At 35.6% G+C, this 20594-nt stretch overlaps 3 protein-coding genes across 3 annotated transcripts; all 3 read left to right on the plus strand.

Annotated features, from left to right (window-relative positions):
* The first annotated feature begins 298 nt into the window (after window positions 1-298).
* LOC134854873 (uncharacterized) lies at window positions 299-10332 on the plus strand. The gene is made up of 6 exons (XM_063871232.1): window positions 299-814; window positions 2567-2809; window positions 3416-3635; window positions 4650-4994; window positions 8348-8373; window positions 10195-10332. The coding sequence occupies exons 1-6, from the start codon at window positions 509-511 to the stop codon at window positions 10330-10332; spliced, it is 1278 nt and encodes a 425-aa protein (XP_063727302.1). The 5' UTR covers window positions 299-508.
* A 2708-nt stretch (window positions 10333-13040) lies between these two features.
* On the plus strand, window positions 13041-15125 carry LOC134854569 (trithorax group protein osa-like). Its single transcript, XM_063870875.1, has 3 exons — window positions 13041-13181; window positions 13961-14072; window positions 14608-15125. The coding sequence occupies exons 1-3, from the start codon at window positions 13071-13073 to the stop codon at window positions 15012-15014; spliced, it is 630 nt and encodes a 209-aa protein (XP_063726945.1). The 5' UTR covers window positions 13041-13070; the 3' UTR covers window positions 15015-15125.
* A 393-nt stretch (window positions 15126-15518) lies between these two features.
* Window positions 15519-20465, plus strand: LOC134854047 (angiopoietin-related protein 7-like). Its single transcript, XM_063870117.1, has 4 exons — window positions 15519-16037; window positions 17791-18033; window positions 18641-18860; window positions 19875-20465. The coding sequence occupies exons 1-4, from the start codon at window positions 15732-15734 to the stop codon at window positions 20219-20221; spliced, it is 1116 nt and encodes a 371-aa protein (XP_063726187.1). The 5' UTR covers window positions 15519-15731; the 3' UTR covers window positions 20222-20465.
* Window positions 20466-20594: the final 129 nt, after the last annotated feature.

Here is a 20594-nt window from a genome sequence, read left to right on the forward strand (position 1 = left end):
AGAGTAGTTTTAACTGTATTATGATGTTCTTGTAGAACGTTTAACTTGCTTTTTTTCATAAGCCAGGTAGAAAGCCAGATCTTTGGTCATTATTGAAATTATTTGAACACTTGCACAGTAAATGAAAAAGATAGATAAGAGCACGCAGCTCTTGATATCAGTGGTTATAAAAAACTTTACAAGCGCATTTAAAAAAGGGGTAATCATAAAAGTACACATAACTAGTTTTAACTCGACAGAGATAATTATAGTTCGAGCGCATTTGATAAAAGTGCCAAAAGAGTAGTTTTAACTGTATTATGATGTTCTTGTAGAACGTTTAACTTGCTTTTTTTCATAAGCCAGGTAGAAAGCCAGATCTTTGGTCATTATTGAAAATATTTGAACACTTGCACAGTAAATGAAAAAGATAGATAAGAGCACAGCTCTTAATATCGGTGGTTATACATAAACTTTACAAGCGCATTTAAAAAGGGGTAACCAAATTTTTTTAATAAACAACACGCAAATGGCATCTTTCAAAACATCGACTGGTGATGTTAGTTTCCAACTTCAAAATACTGAATCTAACCCGAACATCAATGCAGATGGGCAGAATTCCGGTAACAAACGGGAAGATAGCGTTTATGAGGAGTCGGCGAACATTGAACAAGATGAGCAGATTTCCGGTAGCAAATATGTTTACGAGGAGCCGGCGATTACTCAGCGCAGCGGCGGACAAAAGGAAGACAAAGAGCCGCAAGCGAATAATTGGCCTGTGAAATGTTTCATGGCTATGATGATCGCATTGGTGATTGCCGTTGTTGTTTTGGCAGTAAGTAAAGTTTCAAACTATGGAATTATAGCGGGAATTAATCAAGTTGTTTGAAATTTCGAGCGACCTTTTTCAAAGATTCATGACAACAAATTAGACCATTATTGAACAGTGTTCATCAAAAACACCTTGATCATTTTTATTGAAGGGCTCATATGCAATTTGGAGCAATAAGATAACATCCCGTTATCCTAGAGCGTTTTTTTTTTTTTTTGGGGGGGGGGGTTCATTTCGATTCGAGTTTTTATAGTTAGATACGACATCGTGACAGCGGTCCACTCCACTACGTTTTCGTGTGCAAAGAACTTCCCGTAATTTTTTGCACTTCAATTGATAAAGAAGAGTTGCGCTGAGGTGTTTTAATTGTAATCAAATGACACTATCTAAGAGTACATTAGTAGTGGCTAAACCAGTACTAATTGAAAAAAGAAGAAAAAGTTAAATGCATAATTAAAGTGTTTAAAACAATTAAAACCTTGTAGCTACCAGTTGAGCAGCATTTTGGTCCATTTTTTTAGTACGCTTTTGGCGTCAAAATACCCTAGTTTTAACAAAAAGTTCAATTTTTTGGCCTGTTTTTCTAAGATTTGCCTGCGCAGCAGAAAATTTGGTCAAATAGGGACTTTATAAGTCATTGGTGAGAGATGAGAAAATTAATTTGATCTACTTTAAAAAAACTGTCGACAAATTTTTTGAAATTTTTTTTTCGAAATCCCCCCCCTCGAGAAAATTCTAGATCCGTCGCCCCTGTTAGAGTACACAGGACTATACTTTCAAACCGGAGATGTCAGATGAGAGATTTTGAACGCATCATAAAGCTACGACTTTTTTGTATACTTAAAAACGTTTTGATCTAATATGAAATGGTAGAGCGGTGAAATGCTCTTAGCTTAGACTTCACTTGAACTTGTTTGTTTCTATTGTCAGATAAGAAATAGATTTTTTTGTTCGGAAACAGTAGTTATAGCGAAGGTAATCTATATATTTTTCTAAGTAATTCAGAAGTCTTTGCTGGGTACGGGGTTGTTGAATAAACTTCCATTTAAGAAAAAATGCGAGAATTTTTATCAAAAGCTTAAGTTTGCATAAACTAAACTGATTGGAAAACGAAAACAGTTGAGCGCAAGTGGAAGCCACAATTTTTTCTAAAGATATTTTCTGCCAGTGTCAGAAACGCAAAACAACTGTTATTTTTATGAATAATGAAACGAAAACTGATGAACAGTAGCGTTTAAAAATTACTTTAAATGGTAGAACTTGAACCGAGTGGCTTGCGCAAAAGTTTTCCAGGGGGTATTTTTAAAAACATGGCAAATTTCGCAGAAGTTATTTAGGTTGTCCAATTAGATTTTCCGAGCTCTCCTAAAATAGTATAAGGACCCTATTAAGTGAAAAACAAAATTTTCCGGCGCAGGCAAGTTTTAAAAAAAAACAGACCAAAAAAGGCGTTTTTAGGCACTTTTGGGAAATTTTGATCAAAAAATTGCGTTTTCTTGACGAGCGCTCCCCCACAAAATTTGTTACGTTGGCGCCAAAAAGAATGAATGAAAACAAGCAACAATTTTGAATCTAAAAATTTTTAATGAAAATTAATCATTTTGTCAAATTTTTTTTACTGAAAAAAAAATTGTGAGGCATTTGATGGAGGATTGTTCAATTTTTATGTTACTTTTCTTCAACAGCATGAGAAGCCCAATAATTTTCTTTTTGTAATTTATTCCTTGTATTGATGTTTTTTTTTCAATTATTTAGACATTGGTTGTCGTTCTATTGTTCCTGACAGTTTTTTTATCAAATGAAACAAAAAAGATCAACGCACAACACACTGACGCCAATAGAAGGAACGATGTCAACAGCAATCGTATTACGGAAAACCTCGCCCGACTGGCAGACGGTTTGACTAACATTTCAATAAAAATTGATAGTGTTGCCGGTGAGTTAGCAAATGTATCCAGCAGAATTGAGAGGGTGGAGGTGAATCTGAAAGAAATAACAGTAAGTTATCTAGAAAAACCGTTTTCTATGTATGATTTAGGAAACTTTACCATTGAATGTCAAGAAATAAAAAAAGGTCAAAAAATCTTGCAGCATTGCAATCACAATACACAAAAACAAATGCTAAAAGCGGATATTGAGAACAAAAAAACTATCCTGGAGGCTAATAACTAAAAAACGCTCATCTTAGAAAAAACGCGGCAACAATATAAAAAAAAGCATGTACAAAAATTAGTTTTATTCAAGCATTTGCAGCAAAAATTTTGAAAAAGCTGAATATATGATTTATCTAAGGGTCTTCCTACTCCCTTTAAAGCATGAAAAATTGGTATATAAAAATTTTTGTATTTAAATTGAATCAATTTCACTAAACAAATGCTAACTATCAGAGCGGCACATGTCAAAATGAAGCAATTACATCTAGCTTAGCCTCAAACAGACCTCTTCCCGGATGTTTCACGTGTTTTTTTTTCATACAAACTTGGGTCCAAATGCGTTCTAAAATACCGTTTAGTTCCCGAAATACAGTTTTCTGGGTTGAATTTACAAAAGAATTACTCCTGTTCTTGAAAAGGATTGTAATTTTTAAGTTGACCCGCATTTCAGTGGGGACAGGAGATAGTTTTACAGAGGCGAAAACAATTTGACATTTTATTCAACCGCACTTTTGGGGAGTATGAAGCAGGTTTTGGAGACTTTTCCGGAGCAGGAGATGTGTGGCTGGGGTTGAACAGAATGCACAGGTTGACACAAAAAGGAAGATGGAACCTTCGAGTTTCGATGCGCAGTTTCTCCAACAATACACTTTTTTGGGGCGAATGGTCAGGTAAACTAAACAAACAGTCATCATTACACAGCTTTCAATTAAAAGTTTAAAAATGAGAAAAAAATATCAAGAAAACACCCGCATACTGTTGTCAATCAAAAAAAGGGCATTGTCAAACTAATTTGCACTTTTAATTAGATATTTTGATCTCAGAGCAACTTAACGTATTTTAAAAATAACTGTCTAAACGAGATAATCAAAATGTTTTGGTTAAAAACCCCATTGTTTTGGTTAAAAAACTCGTAAATGGGTTAAATGGGCAATATCGTTTTTCAACCATTGTCAGAAATTGGTTTTATGCGCAAAAAATCATTCAAAACCTGCTAACCCCTGCTTGACCACCATAGACCAAAAATGCTAATCAAACAGTTTCATGAACTAAGTCTATAGAAAATACTAGTCATACAAACATGATACCTTTTGCTAAAATGGTGTTATTAAATTTTTAAAGAACATGAGTTTCGAAAATGCCCAATAATTATTTTGATTCTTTTTCACTGGCAAAAAAACTATAGTACACCAAAAAACTTTTCAAAAAATCTTTGTGCGCAGAGCTTAGTCCTGGATACAGTAAATTTTTCCATTTCTCTGACATATATTTTTTCAAAAACGCTGAAAGTGCCTTTTTTGTATGGCTTGTTTATGTATGCATTGACCAATGCCTGATTAATAAAAATTTATTTTCCTTATGAAGATCATCTTTGAAAGTTTTTATTGAATTTCAAAAGTTTGATACTGTTTATGACTTCGAACAGCTTTTCAGTTTGAAAAGCAGAAAAAGGAAATACGGCACTGTAATTGCTACAAATACTTTGTTACTGAAAGAGAATTATCTTGACATTCAAAAATATAACAAAAACATGAGTTATGCAGATAAAGGCCAGTCAGAACTGTCAGGGTATCGCCTGATACAAGCGATCTTAATTTGCTGTCTTTCAACAAAAATCATCTGTGTACTTTTGGGTGAACATATTTTAGGCGTAATTCGAAGAGGATAAATTTGCTCTGTTTTAGACTTCACGATCCAACCCGCTCCCTTTTACAAAATATCTTTTGGCACAATGGTGGCAAAGAGTGAGAATATGTACAACACCACTGGTACTAATACTGGCCTTGATAATCAAAACGGAATGGCTTTCACAACGACTGACAGAGATCAAGACGAACGTAGTGACAACTGTGCTGCACGGCTTGGGGAAGGAGGTGGTTGGTGGTATAAAGCTTGTTCTCATGTTTATCTGAATGGTAGACTGGTCACTTCAGAAGCACCACTCAATCAACATATGCGATATACTGATTTTAGTTCTAGTGATTGGATAATGCTTTCATCCAGTGAGATGAGAATGATTCGAGTCGGCTGACTGGAGGACAAACTAAGACTAGAGAAGATGACTATAGAAGAACATGAACTAACCACAAAAAAATTAATTGGAACTAATTTCAGACATGAACTCTTCTAGAAGAACCAAAAAAATGTCAAGTTTATTTCATGAACTTAACATATTGATTTCTAGATTACTTGCTAAACATTTGAGATTTCAAATAAGATTAAATAAGGACATGTGCTGTAAATGTTTCATTTTAAGCTTAAAATGAATGAGAAAAGCTACCAGTACATAATTGAATTTGGTTTTTATATTTAAAAATTGTCAACAAAAAAACTCTTATTAAAAGATTCACTGGAAATTTATTGATAGCAAAACTCGGAATATTAATTTGCTGTAAAACATATCATAACACTACCGTCTGAAAAAAAAAGGTTTTAAAATGGTTCCTGTAAGTTATGATAAATAAATCAGTAACACTACTCAGCTGAGACGGTGAACTGTATTTACCGTATGGGTTGAACTTTGGTTGAGTCTGTTCAACTTTTGTCATATGGGGCTTATTCTGGTAAACTTTTTTCGATCATAGTCATTGTTGGCGAAATGTCCGGATCTTGTTAACTTTGATGTCAGAGTTCGTCATAGTGTATGAATATCATAATCCTTGACTAGCCTGAATTAATTTAAAATTTTGAAATTTTGAAGGCTTGGAATCAATTTAGATCTCGATAGGTATTTCTTCGTTTTCTTCTTTCTAAAAAACTGATTTTATAAAAAAAAGGTTTCTTCAAAACGTAATCACCTTGTTTTTCATTCGTAGTTTCATTAGATGAGCCATTTTTTTCAACTGACTCGGGATTCTGCATTTTGTTTCATAATGTCAAAATGTTTTAAGATCTATTATTTTTTAATTTCGTGGTAAAATTTTGTGTTCAAGTCATTCTAAAGTTGACCAGATTTAATTCTTTGAGTCTTAAAAACTTTTAATTTTCGTGTAAAAGAAAGCAACAAATTAGACACCAGTTGACTCAAGAGTCTGTCGTTCTGTCGAAATGTATTGATTGACCCTGATCAACTCTTATGTCGACTCTGTCGACATTGATTGACCCTGATATACCCATGTGTCGACTCTGTCGAATGAAATTGACACTGATAAACCCATGTGTCGACTCTGTCGAAAGAAATCCACCCTGATATACTCATGTGTCAACACTGTCGAATGAAATCGACCCTGATAAGCCCATATGTCGACTCTGTTGAAAGAAATCGACCCTGATATGCTCATGTGTCGACACTGTCGAATGAAATCGACCCTGATAAGCTCATATGTCGACTCTGTCGAAAGAAATCCATCCTGATATGCTCATGTGTCGACACTGTCGAATGAAATCGACCCTGATAAACCCATGTGTCGAATCTGTCGAATGAAATTGACCCTGATGTGCTCATGTGTCGATACTGTCGAATAAAATCGACCCTGATAAACCCATGTGTCGACTCTGTTGAAAGAAATCGACCATGATATGCTCATGTGTCGACACTGTCGAATGAAATGGACCCTGATAAACTCATGCGTCGATTCTGTCGAAAAAAATCCACGCTGATATGCCCATGAGTCAACACTTTCAAATGAAATTGACCCTGATAAACCCATGTGTCGAATCTGTCGACTAAAATTGACCCTGATGTGCTCATGTGTCGACTCTGTCGCAAGAAATTTACCCCGATCGGCTAATGAGTCGACTCTGTCGACTGTGATTGACCCTGATTGACACGTGTGTCAAAATTTTTGTCTGCGTTTGATCAAGATTGCCTCATGTAACGACTGTGTTGACATTGATTGACCCTGATTGGCTCATTTGTCGACTACTCTGTCGACTGAAATCGACCCTCTTATGCTCATATGTCGACTCTGTCAAATCAAATTGACCCTTATCGGCTCATGTGATGGCTCTGTCGACTGTGATTGTCCCTGATATGCTCATGTGTGGACTCTGTTGACTGATATCGACGCTGATATGCCCATGTTTTGACTCTGTCGACTTAAATCGACCCTGATAAGCTCATGTGTCGACTCTGATGAATGAATTCGACCCTGATATGCTCAGGTGTCGGTTCTGTCGACATTGATTGACCCTGATTGGCATATATGTCGATTTTATTGACTCTGTTTGAACATGGTTAGCTCATGTGTCGACTGAGTCGAGTTAAATTGACCCTGATATCCTCATATGCCGACACTGTCGAATGAAAACGACCCTGATTGGCTCTAGTACAGATAAGTAAAACTGGCCTTTTAAAACCAGTATTACTTTGATAAGTCATTGAAACCAAAAAGTTGTTGTTATCTGTTGTACACTAGTGGTCAAAAATAAGCGCAAAGTCTAAATTAAAATACCTGTTTTCAATGTAAATTTGAAACAACATTTTTTTCGAATTTCAGTAAAATTTTTACATTGTCCGAGAGCAAATGATCAGAGCTACCATAAGTGATGATATCAAAATTTGGTTTCTCTGACTTACCAATGTAATCCAAGTCCGAAATTACCAGTTTTCCTCATCTTCACTAAGTTTTGCATCGTAGTGAAATCTTTCTTGAATAAGCGGAGTAAATATTCATGCAGCTTGAAACACTATCAGCGAGAAAATGGAAACAATCAGTGTGAAATTTTTACTAAGCTCAGATGTTTGTTACTTTTTCAGTAAAATTTTTTTCTCAGATGAGGAAAACTGGAGTTTTTGGACCTGGATTACATTAGTAAGTCATTGAATCAAATATTGATACTTTCACTGATGGTGGCTCTGAACATTTGCTCTCGGTCAATTACAAATTTTACTGAGTTTCGAATGTAATGTTGTTCGAAATTCAAATTGAAAACAGGCATTTTACACAGTAAAATCTCGATTTTGCGCTTAATTTTGTCCACTAGTGTAAAACACTCTGGCCAACACGTAGTTTTTTCCATCTGTTTCAAAAGTTTGATTGTTCAAATAAAGCTCGGAGATAAATTTTTTTTAAAAAAGCTGCTATGAGTTCAAACAGAAAAATTAGGTGATCAATCGAGACACGTGGTCTCAAGATTTCAACAATTTACAAGATGTTAAATAAGCTGCCATTTATCTGGTATGAAGCACATGCAAAAAAAAACGAAAAAAGAAACACTCATTTGGAAAATTTTGATGCTGTTACGTGTTTTTATCTCTCGAAGTAGTAGTTAGAACATAATTGAGAAATGCACGAGTGAAAAAGTGCCCAAGGCCGGGCTTTTTGTGTGCCCAAGGCCGGGCTTTTTTGCCCGAGGCCATCTTCAACTATGTTCTAACTGTTGAAAAGTATGTTTTTGCTCTTTCTGTTTGATTTTGTTCTTATGATTGTTTGAATTGGGGTTCTTTCAAAAAAAGAGCCCGGAAAAGTGCGCAAAACTATGCAAATGATTTGTTTTTTCGTTCATGCGTTCTAATATTTCATTTTTTATTCATGCCTTGTCAAGAAAAAACTTGTGTGAAAGAGCAAAAACATGCTCTTCTATCTTTGGTTGAGAGCTCTAGTAACAATACTGCACAAGTGATTCAAATAATGCACTTGTTTTTCAGTTTTTCACTAGTTTTTCAAATAATGCACAAAAATTTCAAAAATGGCGTCGAAAAAAAAAACGTTTCTTTTAAACACGGCAAGAAAACATGTTGAAAACATATGTTATATTTCACTTTACTGATAATGGTTAAAGCACTGCTATAATTCGAAACTAAAAATTACACGCGTGTCTATCTGAGTCAGTCTGGCTTTCGGTCTGCTTGACAATGGCAAGATAAAGAAAACGTAGCTTAATCAATATAAATTATAAAATTTCGGACTCTTTTTTCGTAGTTTTTTTGTCGCTACTCTGAGTGAAGGCTTTGCCAAAACGCTGAAAAGTTGTGCAAAAAACTCTAAGGACCTAACTTTGCAGAAATACCTGTCTCTTTTTCAAGCTGATGATTTGCAAATCAAGGTACAAAACTGTGCGGATCGATGCAACTTTCAACGGAGCATTATATCAGGGGAGTAATACAAACAAGAGAACCTTGTAGTTCATAAAACAGAGCAGCATGTTTTGGACAACTAATTTGAGTCAAAGGTGTAATCAAAATTGTAAAAAGAATGATTAGTAAAGCGTTCAATTGTTGAGTAGAATTTTGTTGAAAAAGTGAACAAAATTAGGCGCAAACTGCGGTTTTATCTCTAAAACGCCTGTGTTTAATGCATGGGCGAATTTGGGGGTCCCTTTTTGTACTATTTTGAAAAAGATATTTTTGGCTGACTGTCCCTAAAATTTTAACAAAACAGGAGCTTTTTAGTGCTTTGGGGGAACTTGGAAAATGGGAGAGCATTGGAAAGTTTTTTGAAAATCCGCACCCCCCCCCACTCGAGAAAATCCTAGATCCGCCCTGGTTCAAAGAATGATTTCTCACATCTTTGACAAGGAAGTTCAACAAAATTTTACAAAGACCGGGAGCAAATGATCAATCAGAGCTACCCTTCGTGAAACGACTTACCAGTAGTTTCGGGGAATTCCCAGTTGTTTCCAGGTTTAAAAATGCCAGTTTCCAAAACAAGCACAATTTTTTCAAAATTCGTGATCTTGCGAGAAACAGAGTTAAGTAAATGTTTTAACCCTGAACAAATCAATTTGATCGCTTAGAATGTTTCGAATCACTTGAACAAATTTTTTCTCTACTTATTCATAAAGAAGTTCCATCCGTTGCAAAACCTAGTGCAGATGGTAAGATGGCTTCGGACCCAAGAAAATGTTAGTTTAAGTCCTTAAAACCAAACTTAAATAATTTCACGGAGGGAAGCTATGATCATTTGCTATTAGCTTAGGTATAAAGTTAGGTTTAAGTTTTTAGTAAACTTTGTTCAAATCATCCGTGAAAACAAGCATTTTAGAGACAAAAATTCTGAATCAGCACTTTATTTTATCCACTAGGGTATATCTTACTTATTAAACAACAATTGTCTATCAATTTTGCTCTGACAAAGGTGCAAAGTTTCAAAACAATCAGAAAAATGAAAAAAGGATTATTTATCTTGCAACAATATGAAGTCCATAAAGCTCCCTGTGTCTCCGAGTTTCTTTTTTGATAATTCTACTTTTCACAAATTTTCACTAGATTTTCTGTTGTTGCAATCATTTTAGAAATATGTAGAATCTTTGTATTTGGGTGTGTTTCAGTTTTTTTGTTTTCCGCAGTTTTTCTACAATAATTACCCGCCGAAACCAAAACCTTACCCGCCATCAGGGGTCCAGTCTTATAACCAACATCATCAAAATTTGCAGCAGCAACCGCTTCCATACCCAGTTTCAGATTCTGAAGGTTATCAGCAGTAACCTATCATGCCAGCCAGAAGCGCCGCCGTATCCGGAAAGGAAAACAACCTCTCTGGCTTAGATGAGAAGTGCAAAAGTGCAAGAATTCAATGTTCTACAGGTGAATAACAAATACATTTCTTTAAATGTATTTTTTCATAAATTACCTTTAACTCACAGCTGATACATACAGATATATTTATGTAATTTTTGATAAAAAGACACATAACTAGTTTTAATTCGACAAATAAATTTATAGCTCGAGCGCATTTGATAAAAAGGTACAAAATTTGTTTTAACTGGATTATGCATGATCTTGTAGACTGTCTAACTTGCTTTTTTTTACATAAGCCAGGTAGAAAGCCAGATCTTTAGGCGTTTTTGAAATTATTTCAACACTCGTAAAGTAAATGAATATTATAGATAAGCGCACAGTTCTTGATATCAGTGGTTAAACATGAACTTAACGAGCGAATTAAAAATATGTACCAGTTTAATGTCCTCCGACGATTTTCTCCTTTTGATCGTCTACGATGATGAACGGTGCTAATTGAACTGTTCATCATCCGAGTTATAGTGCAATGGCAAGTCGTCCTTTCGGAAACATTAATTTCCCAATATAAAATGCGAGAACTCGAGCAGCGTCCTCCGATGGGATGTAGTTGAAAGTCGTCGATTCATCGTTTGTCCTCAATTGTTGTGCAGACTTTTTCCTTGGAACATATCAGACTGCCGGAATTTGGAATGGCATTCATGTTCTCAGATGTCGTTTTCATTTTACTATGTGCTCGTTTAAGTCTTTTTTGGTTATTTTTGGTGTGTCTCTGACTTTAAACGCTTCTGCTATGGCCATAACTGTGAAGTTGTCTAGTGGGATATCTTCCCATCCGTTTGTTGACATGATTTCAGCGAACGCCACTGGGTTACCTCTTCTACCTTTGTGATGTCTTCTTAGTTTTGTAGTTGTTATTCATTTTCTCCCACTCGCATGAAGTTAACTTTTGTAGATTAGCAAACTTTTGCCAAATCTCCCCTCTGCATTTCTAGAACAGATCTTATCTTTCGCGGTGCATGATTATAAAGGGTTCCGACCGAATTGTCTTCAGCATTTGTAATATTTCTTGTATTGTCCCACGTGATTTGTAATCTGTTCTCTTCTATTGTTCAATTTTCCTCGTGTGAAGTTCTATCGTCCTCATGAGGTCGGTCCCTTTGATTAGTTTGTTAGTTTGCCTGTTTTTTCTTTCTCGAGGTTGTGTGTATCCCATAAATTCTAATTTTGTTGGTGTAGAAAATGATGGACCGAAAAGTTTTTTTTGTTGCTCTACCGTGTTTGGTTCCCTTTTCTCGACAAGTTGCATATTCGTACGCATCTTGTGCAGATCGTATCTCTGCTAATAGTTCTTTGGCTGTCTTTTTGTGGTTTATTTAGGCAGTAAACCTATCTTGTACGCATTCGTCTTCTGAATCTACGCAGTCGGCCCTTTACGCCAATTTCACTAAATCTGTATGAAATTGTTGAAGTGGTTCATTTTTTCCCTGTTTTCGACAAATTAAGGCGTTCAAATGCAATTTTTTGTTCTGTTATGAAAAAGCTTCCACAATTGTTACTATTTGTCTCGTTTTCGTAGATTGTAGGGCCACGCCCGGTCTTTTTTCACTCTAGTTGTCTCTGGCCTTCAGCACCCAAACATAAGAATATGTAACTTTTGACTTTTGCCTCTACCTCGTTCCATCCAAAGGAATTGTTTGCACTCCTTTTTCTCGTGCTTTTAATACTTTATTCTCCCAGCCGGTTATCTCTCCTTGTTTACGTACCCGGAAGTTTTTTGAGCGTCGGTTTCTCCATTTATTTTGACTTCGTATATGGGTTCAGTCGGATCTGTGAGTGTCGCTTTGTCACGGCGTGAATTTCGTACTTCAATTCGATCTTTGGCGAATATGGCCATTTCCATTAGGGCCGCCCACTTCGACCATTCTAATGGTGAACCTGCAGATGCTCGCGGTCAAAATGGATTGATATTTAGCAGGTTCTTGGTATAGTTTGATGGATGTACCATGTCAAACCTTACGGTATGCGTAGATCTTCAATATCGAATGCGAACGAAATTGACAAATACAATGACGCAGGTTATGGGTAAATTGACAACTGTATGATAAACAAATTATTTTTTGCTCTGCCGATCACTCGGTTTGGTAATTAAGATGGCCTTGAAAACCCACAAGGTCATGCCACCAGTATAAAAACAATTTATGTATATATAATACAATAAACCTTATGGTTTCGCCATTCAGGAGGGATGACACTATCAAAAGAATGAAAAAAACCGGCATGAAATGTAGAAAGCGAGGATTTGGCGATGGGATGAGCAAAAGAGAACTGATTATATAAAGAATGTTCAGAGGGCCATGGTTTTGAGCAGAAAAGAGTGAACAAAAAATTTTTTATCAGTAAAAAAATAAAAAACCGTTAAAGACTTGTTTCAACCGACCAAAGAGAAAACTTTATTAGATTGTTGTCAGAATAGCTTCCAAAAAAATTCTGTTTCTTATATCATCAGTTAGTAAATTATAAATGGACAGCTACTGCTCTAGAAACTTTAATGGGATTGAAAGTATTCGAAAAAAAACAAGCTCATTTGTTTACTATTACTTTTCTTTTCAACTATTCTTACAGGAACAAAAATCTCATATTTGTATAACAACCCTGTTGTGTTCTGCAGGTGATGACCCCTGGCCGATGTTGTGTGAAGGAACCGATGCCAGTGTGGTTGGCCATTTTGATCCTGGTCATTCTGGCACTCATTCTGGCAGGCTGCTGCTTCCTCTGCTGTTTCATTCGACCCAAACTGGAGGGACTCTGCAACCAGGTAACAATGGTGGTATATTGTACGCCTATAACTAATTCTTATTTTCTTACAACGAGCCACATCTCTTATGGTAATGGGGGGGGGGGGTAGTTAAAAAACTAGTAAGCAAGATCCCTGCCGGAAAATAAACCAACCGAAAACACTAAAAAATACAGAGGAATATGATAAACGCATGTAGCTACAAAAATCATGCAAATTTTAACCCAAATGCCGACTAGTCTGATTTATACACTCTGCTCTGGGACTTTCAGGCGGACCTTCGAAAATGTATCTCCGAACTTTTCTGTGGTTTGCAAAAAATTTAAGAACTCTTTTAAAAAACTGCCAGGACCTATTTTTCTTAAAAATTTTGCGGATCAGACGTTTTTAACAAAAAGTACGAAATTGGCGAAATTGGACACATTTGGAATAGTTTCGACCATGGAGTTTTTTTGGCGCGCATTCGCCACTCAAAATATTATATGATAGCGGCGAAAATTTCAAAGGTGGGGGGTCAACAAAGTAAAGGCATAAACGCAATACAAATTGTTTGACTGGCTGGAAAAGTTTGAGTGATAAAAACTCTAAAAACTCTGAAGTTGTGGTAACCAATCGACCCCCCCTCCCTAAATTTCAAAATGCCTTTTGCTGCGAACTGTCTTTTTGTTTTGAGTTTGTCTAATGTCGCTTCTCAGGCTTCAAAATGGTAAATAATTATGTGAAGAAAAGAATGCATTTTATTGATTATAAATCTGAAGACAATTTATTATCTATTATCTATTAATATTACATTTGATTAGTATCAGCGACCTCATATCTCACACGACACCATACAGACTGTGGCTGCCCTGAAGATACTCACCAGTGACATTGGAGGAGGAGGAGGGGGACAGAACAACAACCCCTTTGGAGGTACGTGACACAGGCTTTAATTTCCAACAGAGCCCCCCCCATTTTCTTTTTATATCCTTTTCAGTTTCGTGTGAACCATTAAAAAAGTCTACATGCGCAAAATCTTTCATCGATTCTATATAAATTATTTTTCTGCACATTATTTAGAGTGTAATTTTCCTTACTGTCACATCATTTTGAGAACAGTTTCAGCCGAAGAAAAGATTAAACAATTTTTGGCCAACATTAAATGATTTTTGGGATTTTTTTTTGCAAACATCGTACAAAGAACTCTTTCAGATGAATAACAATCTTGCGAAGTTCCAACAAGATTTTTCAAGATAGCTAAGTTGAGATGCAAACGCCGTACTTTGTAAGATCTTGCGAGAATTTTTAGAGAATTTTTAGGGATACAGATCTGCGGGTTAGAACATGGCGTACAGAACAAACATTCCCACGTTTTCTCGTCTTCGAAACTATCAAAAAAAATTGTTTGTATTATGCCTCGAATAAATTACACCTCATGCAAATTAAATGACCTTGTTTGTTGTTTTAGGTCAACCGAATTGGGGTCCGGGCCAAACAATCCCACCTCCCCCTCCCCCGATGACTCAATCAGTCCATCCTAATCAGCCCCCACCCCCACCTGGATATGCTCCCAACCACTACAACCCAAACATGGCAGCCCATCCCCCTCTTCAACAAGGGTACCAATACACACCAGGGTACACACCCACCAACCAATCAGCAGCACCTGGACAGTATCCAGGGGCCTACAATAACTACCCCCCGAATCCAAATCCTTACCCGCCATCAGGGGGTCAGTCTTATAACCAACCTCATCAAAATTCGCAGCAGCAATCGCTTCCGTACCCAGTTTCAGATTCTGGGGGTTATCAGCAGTACCCTAGCATGCCAGAAGCGCCACCGTATCCGGAAAGCAAAACAACCTCTCTGGCTTAGATGAGAACTGCAAAAAAACTCTGCAAGAAATTAATGTTCTGCATGTGAATGTCAATTAGACTTTTTATAATGCATTTTTCATAAATTACCTTTAATTCACAATTGATAAAATCAGAGATATTTATGTAATTTTCGATAAAATTACACAAAATTAGTTTCAACTCGACAGGGATATTTATAGTTCGAGCGCGTTTGATAAAAGTGCCAAAAGAGTAGTTTTAACTGTATTATGATGTTCTTGTAGAACGTTTAACTTGCTTTTTTTCATAAGCCAGGTAGAAAGCCAGATCTTTGGTCATTATTGAAATTATTTGAACACTTGCACAGTAAATGAAAAAGATAGATAAGAGCACGCAGCTCTTGATATCAGTGGTTATAAAAAACTTTACAAGCGCATTTAAAAAAGGGGTAATCATAAAAGTACACATAACTAGTTTTAACTCGACAGAGATAATTATAGTTCGAGCGCATTTGATAAAAGTGCCAAAAGAGTAGTTTTAACTGTATTATGATGTTCTTGTAGAACGTTTAACTTGCTTTTTTTCATAAGCCAGGTAGAAAGCCAGATCTTTGGTCATTATTGAAAATATTTGAACACTTGCACAGTAAATGAAAAAGATAGATAAGAGCACAGCTCTTAATATCGGTGGTTATACATAAACTTTACAAGCGCATTTAAAAAGGGGTAACCAAATTTTTTTAATAAACAACACGCAAATGGCATCTTTCAAAACATCGACTGGTGATGTTAGTTTCCAACTTCAAAATACTGAATCTAACCCGAACATCAATGCAGATGGGCAGAATTCCGGTAACAAACGGGAAGATAGCGTTTATGAGGAGTCGGCGAACATTGAACAAGATGAGCAGATTTCCGGTAGCAAATATGTTTACGAGGAGCCGGCGATTACTCAGCGCAGCGGCGGACAAAAGGAAGACAAAGAGCCGCAAGCGAATAATTGGCCTGTGAAATGTTTCATGGCTATGATGATCGCATTGGTGATTGCCGTTGTTGTTTTGGCAGTAAGTAAAGTTTCAAACTATGGAATTATAGCGGGAATTAATCAAGTTGTTTGAAATTTCGAGCGACCTTTTTCAAAGATTCATGACAACAAATTAGACCATTATTGAACAGTGTTCATCAAAAACACCTTGATCATTTTTATTGAAGGGCTCATATGCAATTTGGAGCAATAAGATAACATCCCGTTATCCTAGAGCGTTTTTTTTTTTTTTTGGGGGGGGGGGGTTCATTTCGATTCGAGTTTTTATAGTTAGATACGACATCGTGACAGCGGTCCACTCCACTACGTTTTCGTGTGCAAAGAACTTCCCGTAATTTTTTGCACTTCAATTGATAAAGAAGAGTTGCGCTGAGGTGTTTTAATTGTAATCAAATGACACTATCTAAGAGTACATTAGGAGTGGCTAAACCAGTACTAATTGAAAAAAGAAGAAAAAGTTAAATGCATAATTAAAGTGTTTAAAACAATTAAAACCTTGTAGCTACCAGTTGAGCAGCATTTTGGTCCATTTTTTTAGTACGCTTTTGGCGTCAAAATACCCTAGTTTTAACAAAAAGTTCAATTTTTTGGCCTGTTTTTCTAAGATTTGCCTGCGCAGCAGAAAATTTGGTCAAATAGGGACTTTATAAGTCATTGGTGAGAGATGAGAAAATTAATTTGATCTACTTTAAAAAAACTGTCGACAAATTTTTTGAAATTTTTTTTTCGAAATCCCCCCCCTCGAGAAAATTCTAGATCCGTCGCCCCTGTTAGAGTACACAGGACTATACTTTCAAACCGGAGATGTCAGATGAGAGATTTTGAACGCATCATAAAGCTACGACTTTTTTGTATACTTAAAAACGTTTTGATCTAATATGAAATGGTAGAGCGGTGAAATGCTCTTAGCTTAGACTTCACTTGAACTTGTTTGTTTCTATTGTCAGATAAGAAATAGATTTTTTTGTTCGGAAACAGTAGTTATAGCGAAGGTAATCTATATATTTTTCTAAGTAATTCAGAAGTCTTTGCTGGGTACGGGGTTGTTGAATAAACTTCCATTTAAGAAAAAATGCGAGAATTTTTATCAAAAGCTTAAGTTTGCATAAACTAAACTGATTGGAAAACGAAAACAGTTGAGCGCAAGTGGAAGCCACAATTTTTTCTAAAGATATTTTCTGCCAGTGTCAGAAACGCAAAACAACTGTTATTTTTATGAATAATGAAACGAAAACTGATGAACAGTAGCGTTTAAAAATTACTTTAAATGGTAGAACTTGAACCGAGTGGCTTGCGCAAAAGTTTTCCAGGGGGTATTTTTAAAAACATGGCAAATTTCGCAGAAGTTATTTAGGTTGTCCAATTAGATTTTCCGAGCTCTCCTAAAATAGTATAAGGACCCTATTAAGTGAAAAACAAAATTTTCCGGCGCAGGCAAGTTTTAAAAAAAAACAGACCAAAAAAGGCGTTTTTAGGCACTTTTGGGAAATTTTGATCAAAAAATTGCGTTTTCTTGACGAGCGCTCCCCCACAAAATTTGTTACGTTGGCGCCAAAAAGAATGAATGAAAACAAGCAACAATTTTGAATCTAAAAATTTTTAATGAAAATTAATCATTTTGTCAAATTTTTTTTACTGAAAAAAAAATTGTGAGGCATTTGATGGAGGATTGTTCAATTTTTATGTTACTTTTCTTCAACAGCATGAGAAGCCCAATAATTTTCTTTTTGTAATTTATTCCTTGTATTGATGTTTTTTTTTCAATTATTTAGACATTGGTTGTCGTTCTATTGTTCCTGACAGTTTTTTTATCAAATGAAACAAAAAAGATCAACGCACAACACACTGACGCCAATCGAAGGAACGATGTCAACAGCAATCGTATTACGGAAAACCTCGCCCGACTGGCAGACGGTTTGACTAACATTTCAATAAAAATTGATAGTGTTGCCGGTGAGTTAGCAAATGTATCCAGCAGAATTGAGAGGGTGGAGGTGAATCTGAAAGAAATAACAGTAAGTTATCTAGAAAAACCGTTTTCTATGTATGATTTAGGAAACTTTACCATTGAATGTCAAGAAATAAAAAAAGGTCAAAAAATCTTGCAGCATTGCAATCACAATACACAAAAACAAATGCTAAAAGCGGATATTGAGAACAAAAAAACTATCCTGGAGGCTAATAACTAAAAAACGCTCATCTTAGAAAAAACGCGGCAACAATATAAAAAAAAGCATGTACAAAAATTAGTTTTATTCAAGCATTTGCAGCAAAAATTTTGAAAAAGCTGAATATATGATTTATCTAAGGGTCTTCCTACTCCCTTTAAAGCATGAAAAATTGGTATATAAAAATTTTTGTATTTAAATTGAATCAATTTCACTAAACAAATGCTAACTATCAGAGCGGCACATGTCAAAATGAAGCAATTACATCTAGCTTAGCCTCAAACAGACCTCTTCCCGGATGTTTCACGTGTTTTTTTTTTCATACAAACTTGGGTCCAAATGCGTTCTAAAATACCGTTTAGTTCCCGAAATACAGTTTTCTGGGTTGAATTTACAAAAGAATTACTCCTGTTCTTGAAAGGGATTGTAATTTTTAAGTTGACCCGCATTTCAGTGGGGACAGGAGATAGTTTTACAGAGGCGAAAACAATTTGACATTTTATTCAACCGCACTTTTGGGGAGTATGAAGCAGGTTTTGGAGACTTTTCCGGAGCAGGAGATGTGTGGCTGGGGTTGAACAGAATGCACAGGTTGACACAAAAAGGAAGATGGAACCTTCGAGTTTCGATGCGCAGTTTCTCCAACAATACACTTTTTTGGGGCGAATGGTCAGGTAAACTAAACAAACAGTCATCATTACACAGCTTTCAATTAAAAGTTTAAAAATGAGAAAAAAATATCAAGAAAACACCCGCATACTGTTGTCAATCAAAAAAAGGGCATTGTCAAACTAATTTGCACTTTTAATTAGATATTTTGATCTCAGAGCAACTTAACGTATTTTAAAAATAACTGTCTAAACGAGATAATCAAAATGTTTTGGTTAAAAACCCCATTGTTTTGGTTAAAAAACTCGTAAATGGGTTAAATGGGCAATATCGTTTTTCAACCAGTGTCAGAAATTGGTTTTATGCGCAAAAAATCATTCAAAACCTGCTAACCCCTGCTTGACCACCATAGACCAAAAATGCTAATCAAACAGTTTCATGAACTAAGTCTATAGAAAATACTAGTCATACAAACATGATACCTTTTGCTAAAATGGTGTTATTAAATTTTTAAAGAACATGAGTTTCGAAAATGCCCAATAATTATTTTGATTCTTTTTCACTGGCAAAAAAACTATAGTACACCAAAAAACTTTTCAAAAAATCTTTGTGCGCAGAGCTTAGTCCTGGATACAGTAAATTTTTCCATTTCTCTGACATATATTTTTTCAAAAACGCTGAAAGTGCCTTTTTTGTATGGCTTGTTTATGTATGCATTGACCAATGCCTGATTAATAAAAATTTATTTTCCTTATGAAGATCATCTTTGAAAGTTTTTATTGAATTTCAAAAGTTTGATACTGTTTATGACTTCGAACAGCTTTTCAGTTTGAAAAGCAGAAAAAGGAAATACGGCACTGTAATTGCTACAAATACTTTGTTACTGAAAGAGAATTATCTTGACATTCAAAAATATAACAAAAACATGAGTTATGCAGATAAAGGCCAGTCAGAACTGTCAGGGTATCGCCTGATACAAGCGATCTTAATTTGCTGTCTTTCAACAAAAATCATCTGTGTACTTTTGGGTGAACATATTTTAGGCGTAATTCGAAGAGGATAAATTTGCTCTGTTTTAGACTTCACGATCCAACCCGCTCCCTTTTACAATATATCTTTTGGCACAATGGTGGCAAAGAGTGAGAATATGTACAACACCAGTGGTACTGGTTCTGGCCTTGATTGGCACAACGGAATGGCTTTCACAACGACTGACAGAGATCAAGACGAACATATTGGCAACTGTGCTGCACGGTTTGGGGAAGGAGGTGGCTGGTGGTATAGATCTTGTTCTAATGTTTATCTGAATGGTAAACTGGTCACTTCAGAAGCACCACTCAATCAACATATGCGATATATTGATGGTGGTTCTAGTGAATGGATATTGCTTTCATCCAGTGAGATGAGAATGATTCGAGTCGGCTGACTGGAGGACAAACTAAGACTAGAGAAGATGACTATAGAAGAACATGAACTAACCACAAAAAAATTAATTGGAACTAATTTCAGACATGAACTCTTCTAGAAGAACCAAAAAAATGTCAAGTTTATTTCATGAACTTAACATATTGATTTCTAGATTACTTGCTAAACATTTGAGATTTCAAATAAGATTAAATAAGGACATGTGCTGTAAATGTTTCATTTTAAGCTTAAAATGAATGAGAAAAGCTACCAGTACATAATTGAATTTGGTTTTTATATTTAAAAATTGTCAACAAAAAAACTCTTATTAAAAGATTCACTGGAAATTTATTGATAGCAAAACTCGGAATATTAATTTGCTGTAAAACATATCA

The sequence above is a fragment of the Symsagittifera roscoffensis genome, chromosome 9, assembly GCF_963678635.1.
Source record: "Symsagittifera roscoffensis chromosome 9, txSymRosc1.1, whole genome shotgun sequence".
Taxonomy (NCBI): Eukaryota; Metazoa; Xenacoelomorpha; order Acoela; family Convolutidae; genus Symsagittifera; species Symsagittifera roscoffensis.

Excerpts from the sequence above, each read along its gene's own strand:
- LOC134854873 (XM_063871232.1), top strand. The coding sequence starts at position 509 with ATGGCATCTTTCAAAACATCGACTGGTGATGTTAGTTTCCAACTTCAA. Across the intron at positions 4,995-8,347 it reads GAGAATGATTCGAGTCGGCT|TTCTTTCAAAAAAAGAGCCC; the intron begins GACTGGAGGACA and ends TTTGAATTGGGG. Across the intron at positions 8,374-10,194 it reads CAAAAAAAGAGCCCGGAAAA|TTTTTCTACAATAATTACCC; the intron begins GTGCGCAAAACT and ends TGTTTTCCGCAG.
- LOC134854569 (XM_063870875.1), top strand. The coding sequence starts at position 13,071 with ATGCCAGTGTGGTTGGCCATTTTGATCCTGGTCATTCTGGCACTCATT. Across the intron at positions 13,182-13,960 it reads TGGAGGGACTCTGCAACCAG|TATCAGCGACCTCATATCTC; the intron begins GTAACAATGGTG and ends ACATTTGATTAG. Across the intron at positions 14,073-14,607 it reads GAACAACAACCCCTTTGGAG|GTCAACCGAATTGGGGTCCG; the intron begins GTACGTGACACA and ends TTGTTGTTTTAG.
- LOC134854047 (XM_063870117.1), top strand. The coding sequence starts at position 15,732 with ATGGCATCTTTCAAAACATCGACTGGTGATGTTAGTTTCCAACTTCAA. Across the intron at positions 16,038-17,790 it reads TTGCCGTTGTTGTTTTGGCA|ACATTGGTTGTCGTTCTATT; the intron begins GTAAGTAAAGTT and ends TCAATTATTTAG. Across the intron at positions 18,861-19,874 it reads TTTTTGGGGCGAATGGTCAG|ACTTCACGATCCAACCCGCT; the intron begins GTAAACTAAACA and ends GCTCTGTTTTAG.